Raw genomic sequence first — 15,284 nt, forward strand, 5'->3', positions numbered from 1 at the left:
CTCCAGGTTAGGACCCTCTTGCTGGCCAAGAGCCCCCTGGCAGACATGCCAGCCCCCACACTGTTAACACATTTGATATCCTCACAACAACCCTGGAAGGTAGGTGGGGTGGGTGGCATTACCATTTCAGATGAGACGCTAGGGCTTACACAGTTGTGATGTTGCTCACTGCACATGGGCTCCAGGTCAAGTGGGCCCATGGGCACAGGACTGCATCCACCTAGAGGAAGGAGCATGTTTTTCTAATTTGCATAAATGGTCTCATTTGCTTTCCACTAGTCCTATGAACTGTGAGCTTACAGAGCAGACCCCTAAAAGATGCCTTTGCTAATTTGCACAAGGACACAGTATAGGATGGTGAAAACTATTTCCCATGACCATCCAACCTAACAGCAAAAGCACAACGATCAGGATCCAGGTCTACTGACTTCCAGTTCACGGCTCTGAAAAACATAAAGTGAAAATTCACCCAGTGGATGGATTGACTGACATCTTATAAATAGTCACATAGCTCCTTCCTAGGAATCTCTGAAGGATTCCTTTATGAATGAATAGAAAGAAAGGAAGTACAGTGACATGCATGATGTTAACACTATCCCACCACTAGACATTTAGTCTCCAAATATTTGTCTCTCGTTTTCCCAGTTCTGCCTTCCAAAATGTCCTTCTTAACTTCTTTTTCACTATGTACCAGGTACTTCGCTAAATATTTAATAAGAATTATAACAGGTTCTAACTGACTAGGCTACATAAGTGACCTCATCTATACCACACAGCACACAAAAACCAACCACTTTTCACAGCATCATGAAAATTAAAAGCCTGTCCTTGGTTTAAGTCACTAAGTTTTGGAGTGGTTTGTTACATACCAATAGATAACTTAAACATTCTATGTTCTCACCCTAACACACATCCAAATTATACCTTTATATCAGGGACAATAGGTCCACTCAGCTGAGCAAACCCTGAGAGAAGACTGTGAACAAAATGAAACAGATTGAGCACAGCAAAGTTATTTGGGTTTTTTCGTTTTGTTTTGATTTCGAGACAAAGTCTTTCTCTGTCACCCAGGCTGGAGTGCAATGGCATGATCTATCTCAGCTGACTGCAACCTCCACCTCCTGGGTTCCGGAGATTCCCATCTTAGCCTCCTGAGTATCTGGGATTACAGGCATAGGCCACCACACCTGGCTAATTTTTGTATTTTGGGTAGAGACGGGGTTTTACCATGTTGGCCAGGCTGGTCTCGAATGCCTGACCTCAAGTGAACCACCAGTCCTCGGCCTCCCAAAGTGCTGGAATTACAGGCATGAGCCACTGTGCCTGGCCAGCAAAGTTGATTCTGAAACACTGTATTCCCTCAATAATCATTGGAGTGCCTATTATATGCAATGCAGCACAGCCTGGTGGCTAAGGGTGTGGGTTTTGGATCCATGTGTTAAAATCTTGGCTCTCCTACCTGCTAGCTGTGGGAACTTGAGGAAGGCACTTGGACTTCTCTGGTCCTCAGTTTCTCCATACTGTAAAATGGAAATTAATCATAACTACTTCCTGAGGCTGCTGGGGGCAGTAAACATGATAAAGTATGTAAAGCACACATGAGCGCACATACACACACACCACACCACACACCACACACCACACATCCAGCCTTCCTAGGAAACTCCTATTCATGCTTCAGCCATCATTTCACAAGTGCCACTTCTTCAGGGAACCCTTTCCTAAAGATCACCCTCTCTGACTTCAGCAGGCCTCCCTGCTGTATTCAAGCACCATGCATTTTCCTTTTGTAAATACACATCATCCATTTGAATTTTATGTTCATTTGCTCATCATTTATTTATGTTAATCTCACCCACTATACAGTAATCAGCTCCATGAGAACAGGGTCTGTGGTGCCCTCCTACGTTTTTCTAGCACCTAGCACAAAGCTTGGCACACAGAAGGTAAGTATCTGTTCAATGAAAGAAAAGCATTTACCAAAAGCTGACAATGTGCTGAGACCTCCATAAATGAGAGCCTGGCATTGTGTTACGTGTTTCTGAAGGAGTGAGTCTCACCTTTAAAAACCTGAGAGTCTAACAGGGGAACACAACACATACAGAAGTCACCATGTGTCACTGCAGAAGGTCAGCAAGGCCTAGGTAAAGTGTCCTGCAAGTTCTGAGGACCCAAAAAGATTTTACAAAAGAGCAGTGGCATAAGAGTACCCACACTTCAAGTGCTAGTCCTAACCCCCCCAAAAAAAACTGGGTGTTGGCTGTTACTTTTTGGGCCCAGAAGCCTGGCCTAAGGCAAAGACTACAACAGATCCCTAAATCATTCTTTCATTCATTTATTCATTGATCAGGTTTTTATTAAATACCTAGTAGTAGGTGTTAGGCACTAGTCCAGCTAACTGAAAATCAATGAACATATCAGCAAGCTGACATTCCTTCTAAAGAGGCCCCTATAACAACAAAATGTTAAACAATGTCCTCCTCACTCCTCTGTGACCAGGGCCACCATGTTACCTCCTCTAATGGAGGCTATGCCTTATCATTGAACAAATAACCTTCGTCTTCCCAGCATTCCCCTTAGTTTGGCTTCCAGGCTGCATATGGAGTTCAATGTCCAATGGCTGCTAACCAAGACAAATTGCAACTGTTGCAAATCTTAAGAAAGTGAAAGATGAGGAGACCTTAAAAGATATTCTGGTACAACCCTTTCAGCTTAGATGTGAAAACTAAGACCTAGAGAAAAGACCCTTGGCCAAGGTCACCCAGAAAACTAACCACGGACGGAACCAGAGCAGAGTCCAGGAGTCCTACCTCCCAGACCTGGGCGCTTTTGACTTTTCAAAGCCATTTCTCATTTTTCTATTATAATGACCCACAATCCTAGAAACAGTCTTTAGGATTCAGGGCCACTCACTATTGAGGAAGAGTTCATTATTTGTACTGAAATCAGTTGTAGTAATACAAACAACATAACATTTTAGAGTCCTAACTAAACATCAGTAGCAGTGAGAAAAAGAAAAATAGCTCAGAGCAGACTGTGTGAGCTCTGGTGAAATATTCAAAATCGATCAAGCCCAGAAAGTCAAGAGTATAGGAGTTTAGTGATCCCCTCCTCATCCAACCCATTTCTGGGAGCAACTAGTTAAAGACATTTTGTTCCTAACCAGCTGCCTTACCCATTATCTTCAAGTTCCCGGAATTTGTGATACAAAGAACAATGTACAGCCAATCAATAGTTTATGTTATTTTAATATAAATTATTGGTAAACAACTTAGAAAAAGCTTATTTTCCTTTAAAACCCCCCTTTTGACATCTGCTCATCAGAATGTGTACTTAGAGTACCTTCACTCCCAGGATGCAGTCCTCAAACTTGGCTCAAATTAACTCTCTTCTTATATTGATTTTGCCTCAGTTTCTTCATTTAGGTGACAGCTGTGATAAGCACTTTACATGAATTACCTCATTTGGATCCTCACAACAGCAATGTGAGTCGGTAATACTATTTTCCCTATTTTACAGATTACCAGACTAAAGCACAGAGAGAGTAAGCAAACTGCACCAAGTCCCACAGCTGTTTAATAAGGGAAACTGGAGAGGCAGCGGAACGAACATGCTGAGTAAACCAGGAGGACAGCCCGACGGCCTCCCCTCGCCATCGGTGCCTTTAAGGGGTCAGTGATGAACCGGAAAGCTCCACACGTCGGTCATCTGCAACCCCACGGGGCCCGCGAACTGGGTTTCCCCGAGGCTCTTTCTGAAAGCCACTCCTTTCAGCTGGGGCAGATGTGAACGTGATGCCTAGCACGGCGCCTTTTCCGGCTCCCTGTAAAGGGAGTCTTCGAGGAAACCACCCCGCCCCCCACCCCCGACCCACACATCCCTGAAGCAAAGCCCGCGGCTGAAAGGAGAGAGGCGCGTGCGAGCTTCCGCTAGGATGGAGGAGAGGAGAGAGCGGCAAGCAGCTGAGGCAGCGCGGGATCCGGAGGATGGAAGCGGGGCGGTACCTTTCGGAGAAAGCTGGCCACCACCTGCTCGAAGGGGTATTTGTACACCTGGTGCACGTCCACCGTGACCCCCATCCCCGCGCGCCCCGGGCCCCGCGCGCCGGCCACGCCTCCGCGAGAGCTGGGCTGCCCCGGGCTCGGCCGAGGCCCGTAGGCGCCCACAGTCGGACAGCCACAGGGGCGTGGACTTTTTCCTCAGCCTTTCAAACTTTCCAAACTTTATTGGCCACTCGAAGAAATGAGCAGTCGGCCACGCCCACGCCCCTTACGCCAGTGTCCGGGGCGGGGGCGTGGCAGAGCGCGGGAAGCGCGGGAGCGCGCCCAGAGCACCCAGGGCCCCAAGGTCGCCCCGCTGGCGGCGCCAGAGCGGCTCCGTTGCCCTCCCGCGGCCGCGCCTTCCGAGAGAAGTTTCTCCGCCCCGGAGGCACCACGCCCCGCCCCGTGAAACCTAGACGTTCGGCTTGTGCTTTTATGGCATCACCGCCGGGAGTCACAGAATAAGCCGTGGTTGGAGCACTGGAAAAAAGTATTAATAAGGAAAGTCTGGTATGACAAAGGTCAGCATTACTCGCGCCACCGGGCAGCTGTCTCTGCGGCTTGGGCTTGGGCCTCGGGTACCGTAAAGATTGCCTCGGGAATAAAAGCGCGGTTTAGCACATCCCACCCTGCAGAGAAGTTCCTTTGCTCGCTGAGATTAAACACCACGGAGCGAGGAACTAGAGGATACGAGAAGAGTTGCGAGAATTATTCTTCACGGCGACGCACAGATGTTGGGCGAACCAGCACGTTAATCCGTGTATTCAGCGAGTTACTGAGCACAGTTCTGAGGCCTCCCATGCTCCAGCGCTGTGATGGGCGCTGCGGATTCCGCGGGTAGGAAACACCGGCCCTGCTGATGAGCCAGCTGAGTTCACACCCAATCAACAAGCTGGGAAAATAAACACAATATTCAGTTAAAGGGACACGGACGCGGGCATGATTTTAGCGAGGGTGATTATGGAAGGTCTCTGAGGTGATGACTTTTACGATTTTGCCTTATGCCCCTGCCATACACAGTCACACTGGTCTGCCAAAACCCTAGCCTTGTGAAATTCTAGCTCTCCTTTGACTGCCTCTACCCAAGCCACCGGAAGGGGCTGGAGGAAATACACACCCACTGTGACGGGCATCTTTTAAATTCATAACCACTAACCCTAAGGGGCCTTGATTGGTGCCAGACAAATACAATTTAAAGGTACTGAATTTCTGGCTGGGCACGATGACTCATGCCTGTAATCCCAGCACTTTGGGGGGGCCGAGACGGGAGGATCACCTGAGGTCCGGAGTTTGAGACCATCCTGGCCAACAAGGTGAAACCTTGCCTGTAGTAAAAATACAAAAATTAGCTGGGCATGGTGGCACGTGCCTGTAGTCCCATCTACTCAGGAGGCTGAGGTACGAGAATTGCTTGAACCCGGGAGGCAGATAGTGCAGTGAGAGGAGATCGCGCCACTGCACTCCGGCCTGGCACCTGGCAACGAAGTGGTACTCTTGTCTCAAAAAAAAAAAAAAACAAACAAACAAAAACAAAAATTAGCCGGGCGTCGTGGTGGGCACCTGTAATCCCAGCTACTCGGGAGGTTCAATTGCTTGAACCTGGGAGGTGGAGACTACAGTGAGCCAAGATCGCACCCCTGTACTCCAGCCTGGGCAACAGAGCGAGACACCACCTCAAAAAAAAAAGAAAGAAAAAGAAAGTACTAAATTCTTCTAATCTGCTTACTCACCCACACTCTTTTAACCTCACACCTCTGACATCTTTGTTGCCAGTCTCATACTCCAGTCATTACCTTACTTCCATTTTCACTTAGTAAGTAGGTCATTTCGCTCTACCACCAGACGAAATGCCCTGCCTTCCCTCTTGTTCCTGTGGATGTACTGTCAGCACTTTGGTTTAGCACCAGTGTCTCCATTTTGTCCACTGAATCCTGAGGTGAGCTGAAAAATGTGTAACAAACAACTCTCCTTTAAAATATAAACTAAGCAAGGCCCTGATTTCCAAAGATTGCTGATTCCTGTGCTGTAAATACTCCTACCATGTTTAAAGATGCCAAGTTGATGTCACTAAACACAAGTTGGGGATTTATCGACATGAAGTTTAGGGAGGAGTGGGAGTTGGGGAGGGAAGCACAGAATCACACCATTATATAGTATTTCCACCACCCATATACAAGAGCCATAAAGAACTAAGAACATTGATAATGGGAAAATGTAGTAGGAAAGGATGAGTTTTCAATGTTTATTACTTTTTGGCCAGACTCCTATGGTTCATGCCTGTAACCTCAGCACTTTGGAAGGCCAAGGCAGAAGGATCACTTGAGACCAAGAGTTTGAGACCAGTGTGGGCAACATAGTGAAACCCTATCTCTATAAAAAATAAAAAATTAGCCAGGTGTGGTGGTGCACACATGTAGTCCTAGCTACTTGAGAGGCTAAGGCTAGAGGATCTATTAAATCCAGGAGTTCAAGTCTGTAGTGAACTATGATCATGCCATGGGCCACAGAGTGAGACCCAGCTCAAATAAATAAATATTTATTTTTATACATACTTTATGTGATTGTAGATTTATGTACTTTAATGATAGCTGTGTTGAACAGCCAGCTCTAGTATATCACTGTGAATTTATGTACATTAATGATAGCTGTGTTGAACAGCCAGCTCTAGTATATCACTAAAAGTTCCTGTCCCCTTTCTTGTTCAAGGCCATCTCACTAGAAATATTCCCTTTCCTTTCTGCACCATCAGCTTTTGTCTCTACTGGACCATTCCAGCCAGCACAAGTACACTGTAATTTCTTCCATCTTAAAAAAAAAAATCACTCTTAATCCCCTATCTTCCTCCAGCTGTATTCCAAGTCTCTCTCCACTGATGCTCCTCAAAAGAGTTGCCTGTAATCTCTTGAGCCCATTCCAATCAGTTTTTGCCCCCACCACTTCACTGAAACTACTGTTGTCAAGGTCACCGATGACCAAATTGCTAAATCCGATAATTCTTAATCCCCACCTTACTAAGCCTGTAGGCAGCATTACCTTGAAATACAGAGGGAGGAGTGGAGAGGAAAATGAGATGTGAACGCTCTTACATGTGTTGGATGCATGTTTAAAAGCCACTCCACTGTATCACCACTCCCTCCTTATAGGAAAACAAAAAGCAGTCTTCCAGGGACACTGCACAGACCCACAAAGGAGAGATCAATGACCTGAAGAGTTTATGGTATTTTGTATCTGCCTCCGTTACCAGAGTAGCTGGAGACGAGATGTGACATACAAATCCCCTGCTAGGGTGGATCCTGGACCCTGTATCCTCAGTCCACTCTGACCATCAATTTCTTCCAGAATATATCTTTAAGCAGGACTTAATCTCCTGATTAAGTAACCATGAAAGGGTAAAGTTGTGTCCTGAAAGGTTAAAGGCTCCACCACCTGCTACCTCTACTTGGGGCTGGCTGGTTGAGTGACTTGTATAAGAATAAATGCTACCTATCCATTCCAAGGACATTGGGGCTTTCTGAAACGTGTGCCAGTCTTGACAACATGAGCCTATAATCTTGTAGCTCCGAAGCACCGCCAGTTTGCACAACAGTAATCTTACTTGCTGGGTCCCCTGAGGGGGAGAGAAGAAACTGTGAAACAAATTTCCATTGCTTTGAAATTGGTTGGCTTAACTGGTCAGAGACTTGAGGACAGAAATTTGCTGGCCAACCTTAGAAGTTCATGACCTTATTCAGTCTTTAAGATACCAAATATCTTACCAAAGAGCTTTTGTAAGATATCAAATAACTTTTGTGTCTTCAGAGGGAGGCACAATAGTTTAAACATGGTAGACATCCAATACACTTAGGTTGAATGAATGAATGATTATAAAGGCTGCAAAATTTAAGTGGCACAAAACTCCAGTCCTGACTCTGTCTCTGTGCTTTTCTTGCCTTCTTCACATTAGTTCAGTTCCCTCTTCTGACCATCCTGACCATCTCTCTATCACTGATTTTTTTGTATCCAGTCTCATAATTGTCTGTATATAGAAATACTTCACTGTTACTGTGACATCCTCAAGACTAGAGGAACTGTATATTATTCACTCCTCTCTGTCCAGTGCCTAGTAAAATGCCTGGCACCTAGTATATGTTGAATAAATTCATGAATGTACTTACTATGCAATATGGCCTTGAACAAAATTCTTCCTGCCCCTGCAGCTCAGTTTTTCCATCAACAAAACCTGAAATGCAGGGGCAGAAATTGAGTGGGCCAAGACTGTCTCTAAAATCCAGCAACTTGACATTTGAGATGTGGGATAGAGACACCGGCCAAGGTAGGGAACAGGGATATAGTTATTGAAAACAGAGTACAGAAAGAGAATTTGCAAGGAACACACAGCAAAATCTCAGAATAGATTCAAATATGTAAAATATCAACTATGATAAGTAAGTGTGGGTACTAAGGAGAGAAAATAAACTGGAGAAGAAGGATGAGAAGTGAGGGCAGGGCAGGGGAGAGAGGAGCAGTGTTAAATTTTTTTTTTAAGAGCTAAGGAAGACCTTCCTAAGAAAGTGACATTTAAGTAGAAAAGTTGAAAGAAGAGAAGGAGCAAATCCCACTCACATTTGGAGGAGGACCATCTAGGCTAGAAGGAAAGGCAGATGCCAACGCCCTGAAATAGGCGTTCTCCTGAAACATTTCAGGACTGCAAGGAGGCCAGTATGGCTGAGTTCCTGAGAGATAAGTTCAGAAAATAAGGATCTAGGTCACCTAGGGTCCTCCAGGCCATGGTAAAGATGCTGGCTTTGTATGACATGGGAAGCCATTGAGAGTTCTGAACAGAGGAGAGACAAATGGAGAAGCAAAGCAAAGAAAGAGACCAATTAAGAGGTATGATATTTTCCATATATATATATTTTCATCCCTGGTTCCAGGCTCATTAACTCCCATAGCCCTTGCTACATACAGCATTTGGCTATAATGTTGGGGCACTGTAGGCCTCAGAAGGAGGCTTTTCTCTCTCTCACCTTCTTCTGACTTCCCTTCACCTGCCCAAGGCAGGACTCTAATCTTTCCTAGCCTTTCTGATTGTGGGTCATAAGACTCTCATTCCAGAAAACATCCTGCGTCATACCTTGTAGGAAAGAATGCTGTACAGGGAGGCCAAGAAGAAGCTAGACAAATGGGTCTTGCTGGGTTTCCTGACTCAATCTGTTAGTATTAGATCATACCCTTTTTTGGCTAATCATATTTTTACCTGGTTGCCTTCAATCATGTCTATCCAATGGAGTCTTTCTAAGACACCCAAAAAAAACAAGGTTCAGAGAGCTCCCAGATCGCCAAACATGGAGATTCCTGGAGGATGATGCACACTGGGAGGGCGTGGAAGCTCCATACCTCTTCCCCTATACCTTGCTCTATGCATGTCTTCAGTTACATACTTTGTATTATCCTTTACAATATACTGGTAAATGGAAGTAAGTGTTTCCCTGAGTTCTATGAGCTGCTCTACTAAATTAACTCAATTCAAAGAGAGGGTCATGGGAGGCCAAACTTGAAGTCGGTCACTCAGAAGTTCTGGAGGCCAGGACTTGCAACTAGCATCTGAATGGGGACAGTTGGGACCACATGGTGATCATGTGGGACTGAGTCCTCAACTTTTGGGTTCTGAACTATCTCCAACTAGTGTCAGAATTGAATTGGAGAACACCTACCTGGTGTCCACTGCAGAACTGAGTGCTTGTTTGCTGTGTGGGGAGAAACCACACACACATTTGGTTACAGAAGTCTTCTGTGTTGATGATTGCTGCGGTGCGAGAGCACAATAAAAAAAAAAACACGGGCCGGGTGCGGTGGCTCACGCCTGTAATCCCAGCACTTTGGGAGGCCGAGGCGGGTGAATCACGAGGTCAAGAGATCGAGACCATCCTGGTCAACATGGTGAAACCCCGTCTCTACTAAAAATACAAAAAAATTAGCTGGGCATAGTGGCGCGTGCTTGTAATCCCAGCTACTCGGGAGGCTGAGGTAGGAGAATTGCCTGAACCCAGGAGGCGGAGGTAGCGGTGAGCCAAGATCACGCCATTGCACTCCAGCCTGGGTAACAAGAGCGAAACTCCGTCTCAAAAAAAAAAAAAAAAAAAAAAAAACACCATTTGAGCTTCTTCTCCCCTCAAGAGGCAGTTGCCATAATCTAGATAAGAGGAATTGATGGCTAAGACCATAGTGGTATCAGGGGAGGTGGTGATCAGTCTTTAGGTTCTCGATCCATTGCGAAGATAGAGATGGAAAGTGTTCTGAAAGATCAGAAATGGGAAGAGGAGGAGCCGAAGCCCAGACTGGCCACTAGCTGGAGAAAGCCTGTCTGACTGTAATAGGAAATAAAGCCAGATGTATTCATTTTCAAAGTGCCACAAATGGATGACTTGAAGAACAGAAATTTATTGTCTCACAGCTCTGGATTCCAGAAGTCATAAACTGAGTTGTTGTTGTTGGCAAAATGGATTCCTTCTGAGGGCTGGGAGGGAGAATCTGTCCCATGCCTCTCCCTTCGCTTCTACTAGCCCCACGCATTCCTTAGCTTGTGGATGGTCTTCTTGTGACTTCACATTGTCTTCTCTCTATGTATGTCTGTTTTTGTGTTCAAATTTTTATAACAACCCTCGATTAAAAGCCATCCTAATGACCTCAACTGTTATATGTGAAATTGTGTCCCTAAAATTTATATGTTGAAGTACTAATGCCTAGTACCTCAGGATGTAGCTGTATTTAAAGACAGGAGCTTTGAAAGGATAACTAGGTAACTAACATAAAGTGAGGTCATATTGTTGGGCCGCAATAACCCATATGATTGGTGCCCTTATAAAAGGAAGAGCTTAGGACACAAGCAGACACAGAGGAAAGACCATGTGAAGAAAGAGCGAGAAGACAGCCACCAACAAGCCAAGGAGAAATCAATCCTGCTGATGCCTTCATCTCAGACTTTTAGGCTCCAGAACTGTGAGAAAATAAATTTCTGTTATTTAAGCCACCCAGTCTGTGTTACTTTGTTATGGCAGCCCCAGCAAACTAATACATCATTTTAACTTGATCACCTGATAAAACTTTCTTTCAAATGAGACCACATTCATAGGCACTGGGGGTTAGGATTTCAGCATCTTTTTGAAGGACCCAATTTAACTAATAATACAAGAGACAACCAGAGACAAAAGATGAAAAGAGATTCTGAAGGCATTGGACCTCCAGTTCTCGTCCCTGAATCCCATGAGTTGCCATGTTACCTGCAGCTCCTTCTTGGATTCTCTGAGCTTGGTCAGGATCCTTCCAGTAAATCTCCTTTCGTGCTTAGCTTAATTTGAGTTGAGTTTTCTAGCACTTTGAGCTGAGACTCCTATCTAGTATGACATGGAAGAAGAAATTAGCTGTTGTGAGTTCATGTGCCCAAAGAAAAAGAAGAGAAAAGGGAAGGAAAAAGACTTTATTGCCTACTCTTTTTCCATCTCCAAATCAGCCTAGCTCCTGAGATCTTTGAGAGTTGAGCTGCCATTTACACTGATATTTTCAACTCTCTGTATTTACTCTCTTCACCTTGATTGTTCAGAAATCCAGTAAGAATTTTATTCATCTTGTTGTTTGGTAAAATTGCATCCTTTAAGGCCAATTCAGCTCACCATATGAGCACAAAAGGGGAAATTTTCTTTGTAATAGCAGGTAGTAATTAGTGGCATGCAATTTATTTTATCTTAATGGCATGCATTTTATTTCTTTTTTAAAAAAATTTCACTGACTTGAAGCTTACAATGGCATGCATTTTAAAAACATCTATTTAAGATGCTTCTTATCTAGGAAGACCAATTTTAAAAGAATGATCTCACAAGAGTCTGAAGGCCAAAAATTACAGAAGGGCAGTTGTGGTGGTACTACAGATGATAATAATAGTAATAATAAAACCAAAGGCATACAGAGAGAATTTCAGATGAAGTATAACTTACAAAGCTAAGGGATAACACCTTGAGCCTCCAATGTGAGTAAGTTTAACAGATCCTTTCCTTTCCCACATATTTTTCCAGGAGCAGAGGCCATAAGCAGTCAGATACCGAAGGGTTGAAATGAGTAGAAGAAGGGGAAAGGAGAGAAGAGACAGGGAGGAAGGCAGCCATGAAGGGCCCTGGGGCAAAGGAAGAGTAAACTAACAGAAAAATAGCAAACTTAACAACTTTGTCTTGGGCTAGTTATTACATTTTTTTCCAAAGGACTATCTGATTGATGAGATAAGCAGAAATGGCAATGTTATCAATCAATGAAGTACAACCCAAGAATAATGACAGCTATCAAATAATAAATCCATTCCCAAACCCAAGTGCTGTCTGAAGGGCTTTATATAGACACTCAATCTTTACAACCATCTGAAGAAGTATGTATTTGTCTCAGATTGAGTTCCTTGGAAACAGACTATGAGATAAGGAATTATATACAGGGATGAGGATGGGGATTAGGGAGCTACACCCCTGAGAAAGTGAAGAATGGAGAATTAGACAACGAGACAAGCTGCTCCAAATTTGGTTCCAGTTGAGGCCTCAGCAAATCCTACAGAAATCCCTGGAGCTGAGTGGCCCCCATTGAAGTCAGGAGGCTGGGTGACAAGCCTCAGAAAGGAGCACAGCTTTGAGGAAGGTGGGGGGCACAGGCCCTGAAGAGGGGGCATCAGTAAAGCACTGCCACAGTTTTATCCACAGTTCACAGATGAATAAACTGAAGCATGGAGGGGCTAATTAACTCATCCAAAGGGAGCAGACTCCCATTTCTCTAAACTTTTTTTCTGCAAAGATGTAAACTAATAGACTCAAAGTCAGTACATGAAAACTGGAATGATTTGAATCCAGATTAAAGACACTGATGTTTCTTTAAAAAGGAGAAGTCAGTCCAAAGAGGTGTTGACCATTTTTGAAATAATGGGAAAATAACACTCAATAGGTAAACATGGATATTGGGAAAATTATACCTAGAAATAGAAGATTCAGGTAATGACTTTCAATAATTACTTCCCCATTGGAAAAAAAAATCTTTTCCAAGAATGGTCACATCAAGATTAACCAAGCCATTCTCATCTTAATCTGTTCCAGAATTAAAATAATAATAATAATAAAAGATTGACCAGGTGGGGCTTGGTGGCTCACACCCATAATCCTAGCACTTTGGGAAGCCAAGGAGGGCAGAGTAACTTGGGAGTTTCATACTGACCTAGGCAACATGGTGAAACTCTATCTCAACAAAAGATAGAAAAATTAGCCAGACATGGTGGTGTGTGCACCTGTAGTCCTAGCTACTCAGGAGGTTGAACTGGGAAGCTCAAGTGGGCCTGGAGAGGTCAAGGCTACAGTGGCTGTGACTATGCCACTGCACTCCAGCCTTAGCAACAGAGTGAGACCCTGTCTAAAGAAAAAAATAGATTGACCCATGTGGATGTGCCTTCAGAGCAGTAAAACAATTAAATGAATATGTAAGATTAACCTCATTCATTCCGTTGGAGCTTGAGATAAAATAAAAATGTTTGAAAAGATTAACCTGAAGCAACTGCCTGATTTCATTCTTGGTCAGCTCACCAAGCCAGCTGTTCTCATAAATAAGAATGTACTAACTCATACAGTAGTAATGCTTCAGAATGAATAAGGTGGTTCCTGATTTTGCTTCAGCTTCCCAATATCCTGAACAGCTATCATGTGTGATATTATGCATTGATTGTATGTATTGGTTTTCCTGCATCTACTCCTAAGACATAGACTCTCCTAGTCAGAAGTGAGACAAAACAGATGCTGAGCATGCAAGTTGAAGGATTAACTCCTGAGAAGTAACAAACTTTCCTATGTCAAATGCATTCTCTCATTTTCCTTTCCCATGACCAGTCACGACAGACTTGCTTTTCTTTACTATAGCTATTACCATTGTGTTACATATGGTGACCAGGAGGTCAGATCAGTCTGTAGTTTTGCATGAAATAATATTCCGATGATGCTCTAAGAATCTCCGTGGGACAACTGATTATTCAACTGTTAAAGGATAGGACATCATTCTTAGTCCCCCTAAGATGCTAATTAGTCCATCAACAGCTGTTTCCCTAACCTCAGAGCTGGAATAAAGAGAAAGCTTAAATGCCAATTTTTCTGGGCACATATCTTAAAAGATTGATTCATCTACTATGACATATCATATCAAGCAGCCAAAATGTGTCCCTTGACCTGGGAATGAATGATGAATATAACAGCTTTTGATCAATCAACAAAGGAGACTCCAAAATAAAAGGTCAATCCCAGCTGCCCCTCCAGCACTCTTGGAACTCTTGAAGTCTACAGTCATCTTGCTGAGAGAGAGGGTAATTAAACAAGAAAAAAACTGGCAGTGCCAGTTTCTAGGACAAATATTTCTAGGATTCAGAGACTTATGTAAAGTAGATAAATAATTCTTTGGTAGGTCTATTTACTATCCACTCTTTCTGCTAGTATTTATTAAACATTTTCTGTGCACTTGACTCAGAACATGTTAGAATATAAAAGTAAGATATCATTCTCCTCCCAAAGAGTGGACTGGGAATTGTTGGTTGTGTAGTCAGCATTCATTCTGCCTTCCTGTCAAGGTTTTATCATAGCCCTAATAAGCACTAGCACAGGGACCTGAAAGGAGGTTGACTCACTCCCAGCTTCCAAGGTGGTCCTGATTGATTCAGGGATAATCTCCACTACCAGGGACTGGCAATAAAACAGGCATATGATGCAGATGGGACCAATGAGACATGCAGAGAGGTTTACCGGGGGATTCTGGAAATTAGCTCCCCTCCCCTAGATATGAACAAGCAAGAGCCCCAAGCTGAGGCTAACAGTCATCCTATGGGTAGATAGCCTTGGTTTGATGTCATTCCTGTGATGAGAGAAGCCAATAGCTGGGGAAAAGTTGGGGTTTCAGTGAACACTGTGGAAATCCTGGACCAACCACTCCTAAATCACACACTCTTCATTGCCCCATAATAACAAGTCCACTTTGTTGTTTAAGCTAGTTTTAGTTGGATTCTGTTACTTGCAACCTAAAGAATCCTAACTGGTAAAAAGCTAGCAGTCTATATTCAGCTCCCCTGGAGATGTGGTTTCTAAAATCAAGCCATAGCAGAAAATGCTGTTGGAACTAAGTTGCAAATTTCTGAAAGATGGGACAGGGTCTCACGTTTCTTTTTATCCCTAACACTCAACAAATACTAAATACTGAACATCTCATGCA

The 15,284-nt window shown here is 43.9% G+C and overlaps 1 protein-coding gene across 12 annotated transcripts in view; it reads right to left on the reverse strand.

Annotated features, from left to right (window-relative positions):
* PRELID2 (PRELI domain containing 2) overlaps positions 1-15,284 on the reverse strand; it is a 442,316-nt gene that overhangs the window by 420,093 nt on the left and 6,939 nt on the right. For 10 of the 12 annotated variants that reach the window (XR_008478683.2, XM_017968616.4, XM_054250283.2 and 7 more), the window contains exon 1: positions 4,005-4,180. The exons of 1 other annotated variant lie outside the window; for it this stretch is intronic. Coding sequence is in view for 7 of the 11 variants with exons in the window: in XM_017968616.4 (XP_017824105.1) it covers positions 4,005-4,079 (75 nt within the window). In the remaining 4 variants the exon portion in view is untranslated. Of the gene's footprint in view, positions 1-1,459; positions 3,764-4,004; positions 4,181-15,284 lie in introns of those variants that run through there. One more of the 12 variants, XM_054250299.2, reaches the window with a different exon arrangement.

Source organism: Callithrix jacchus, chromosome 2 (genome assembly GCF_049354715.1).
Source record: "Callithrix jacchus isolate 240 chromosome 2, calJac240_pri, whole genome shotgun sequence".
In the NCBI taxonomy this organism is placed as follows: Eukaryota; Metazoa; Chordata; class Mammalia; order Primates; family Cebidae; genus Callithrix; species Callithrix jacchus.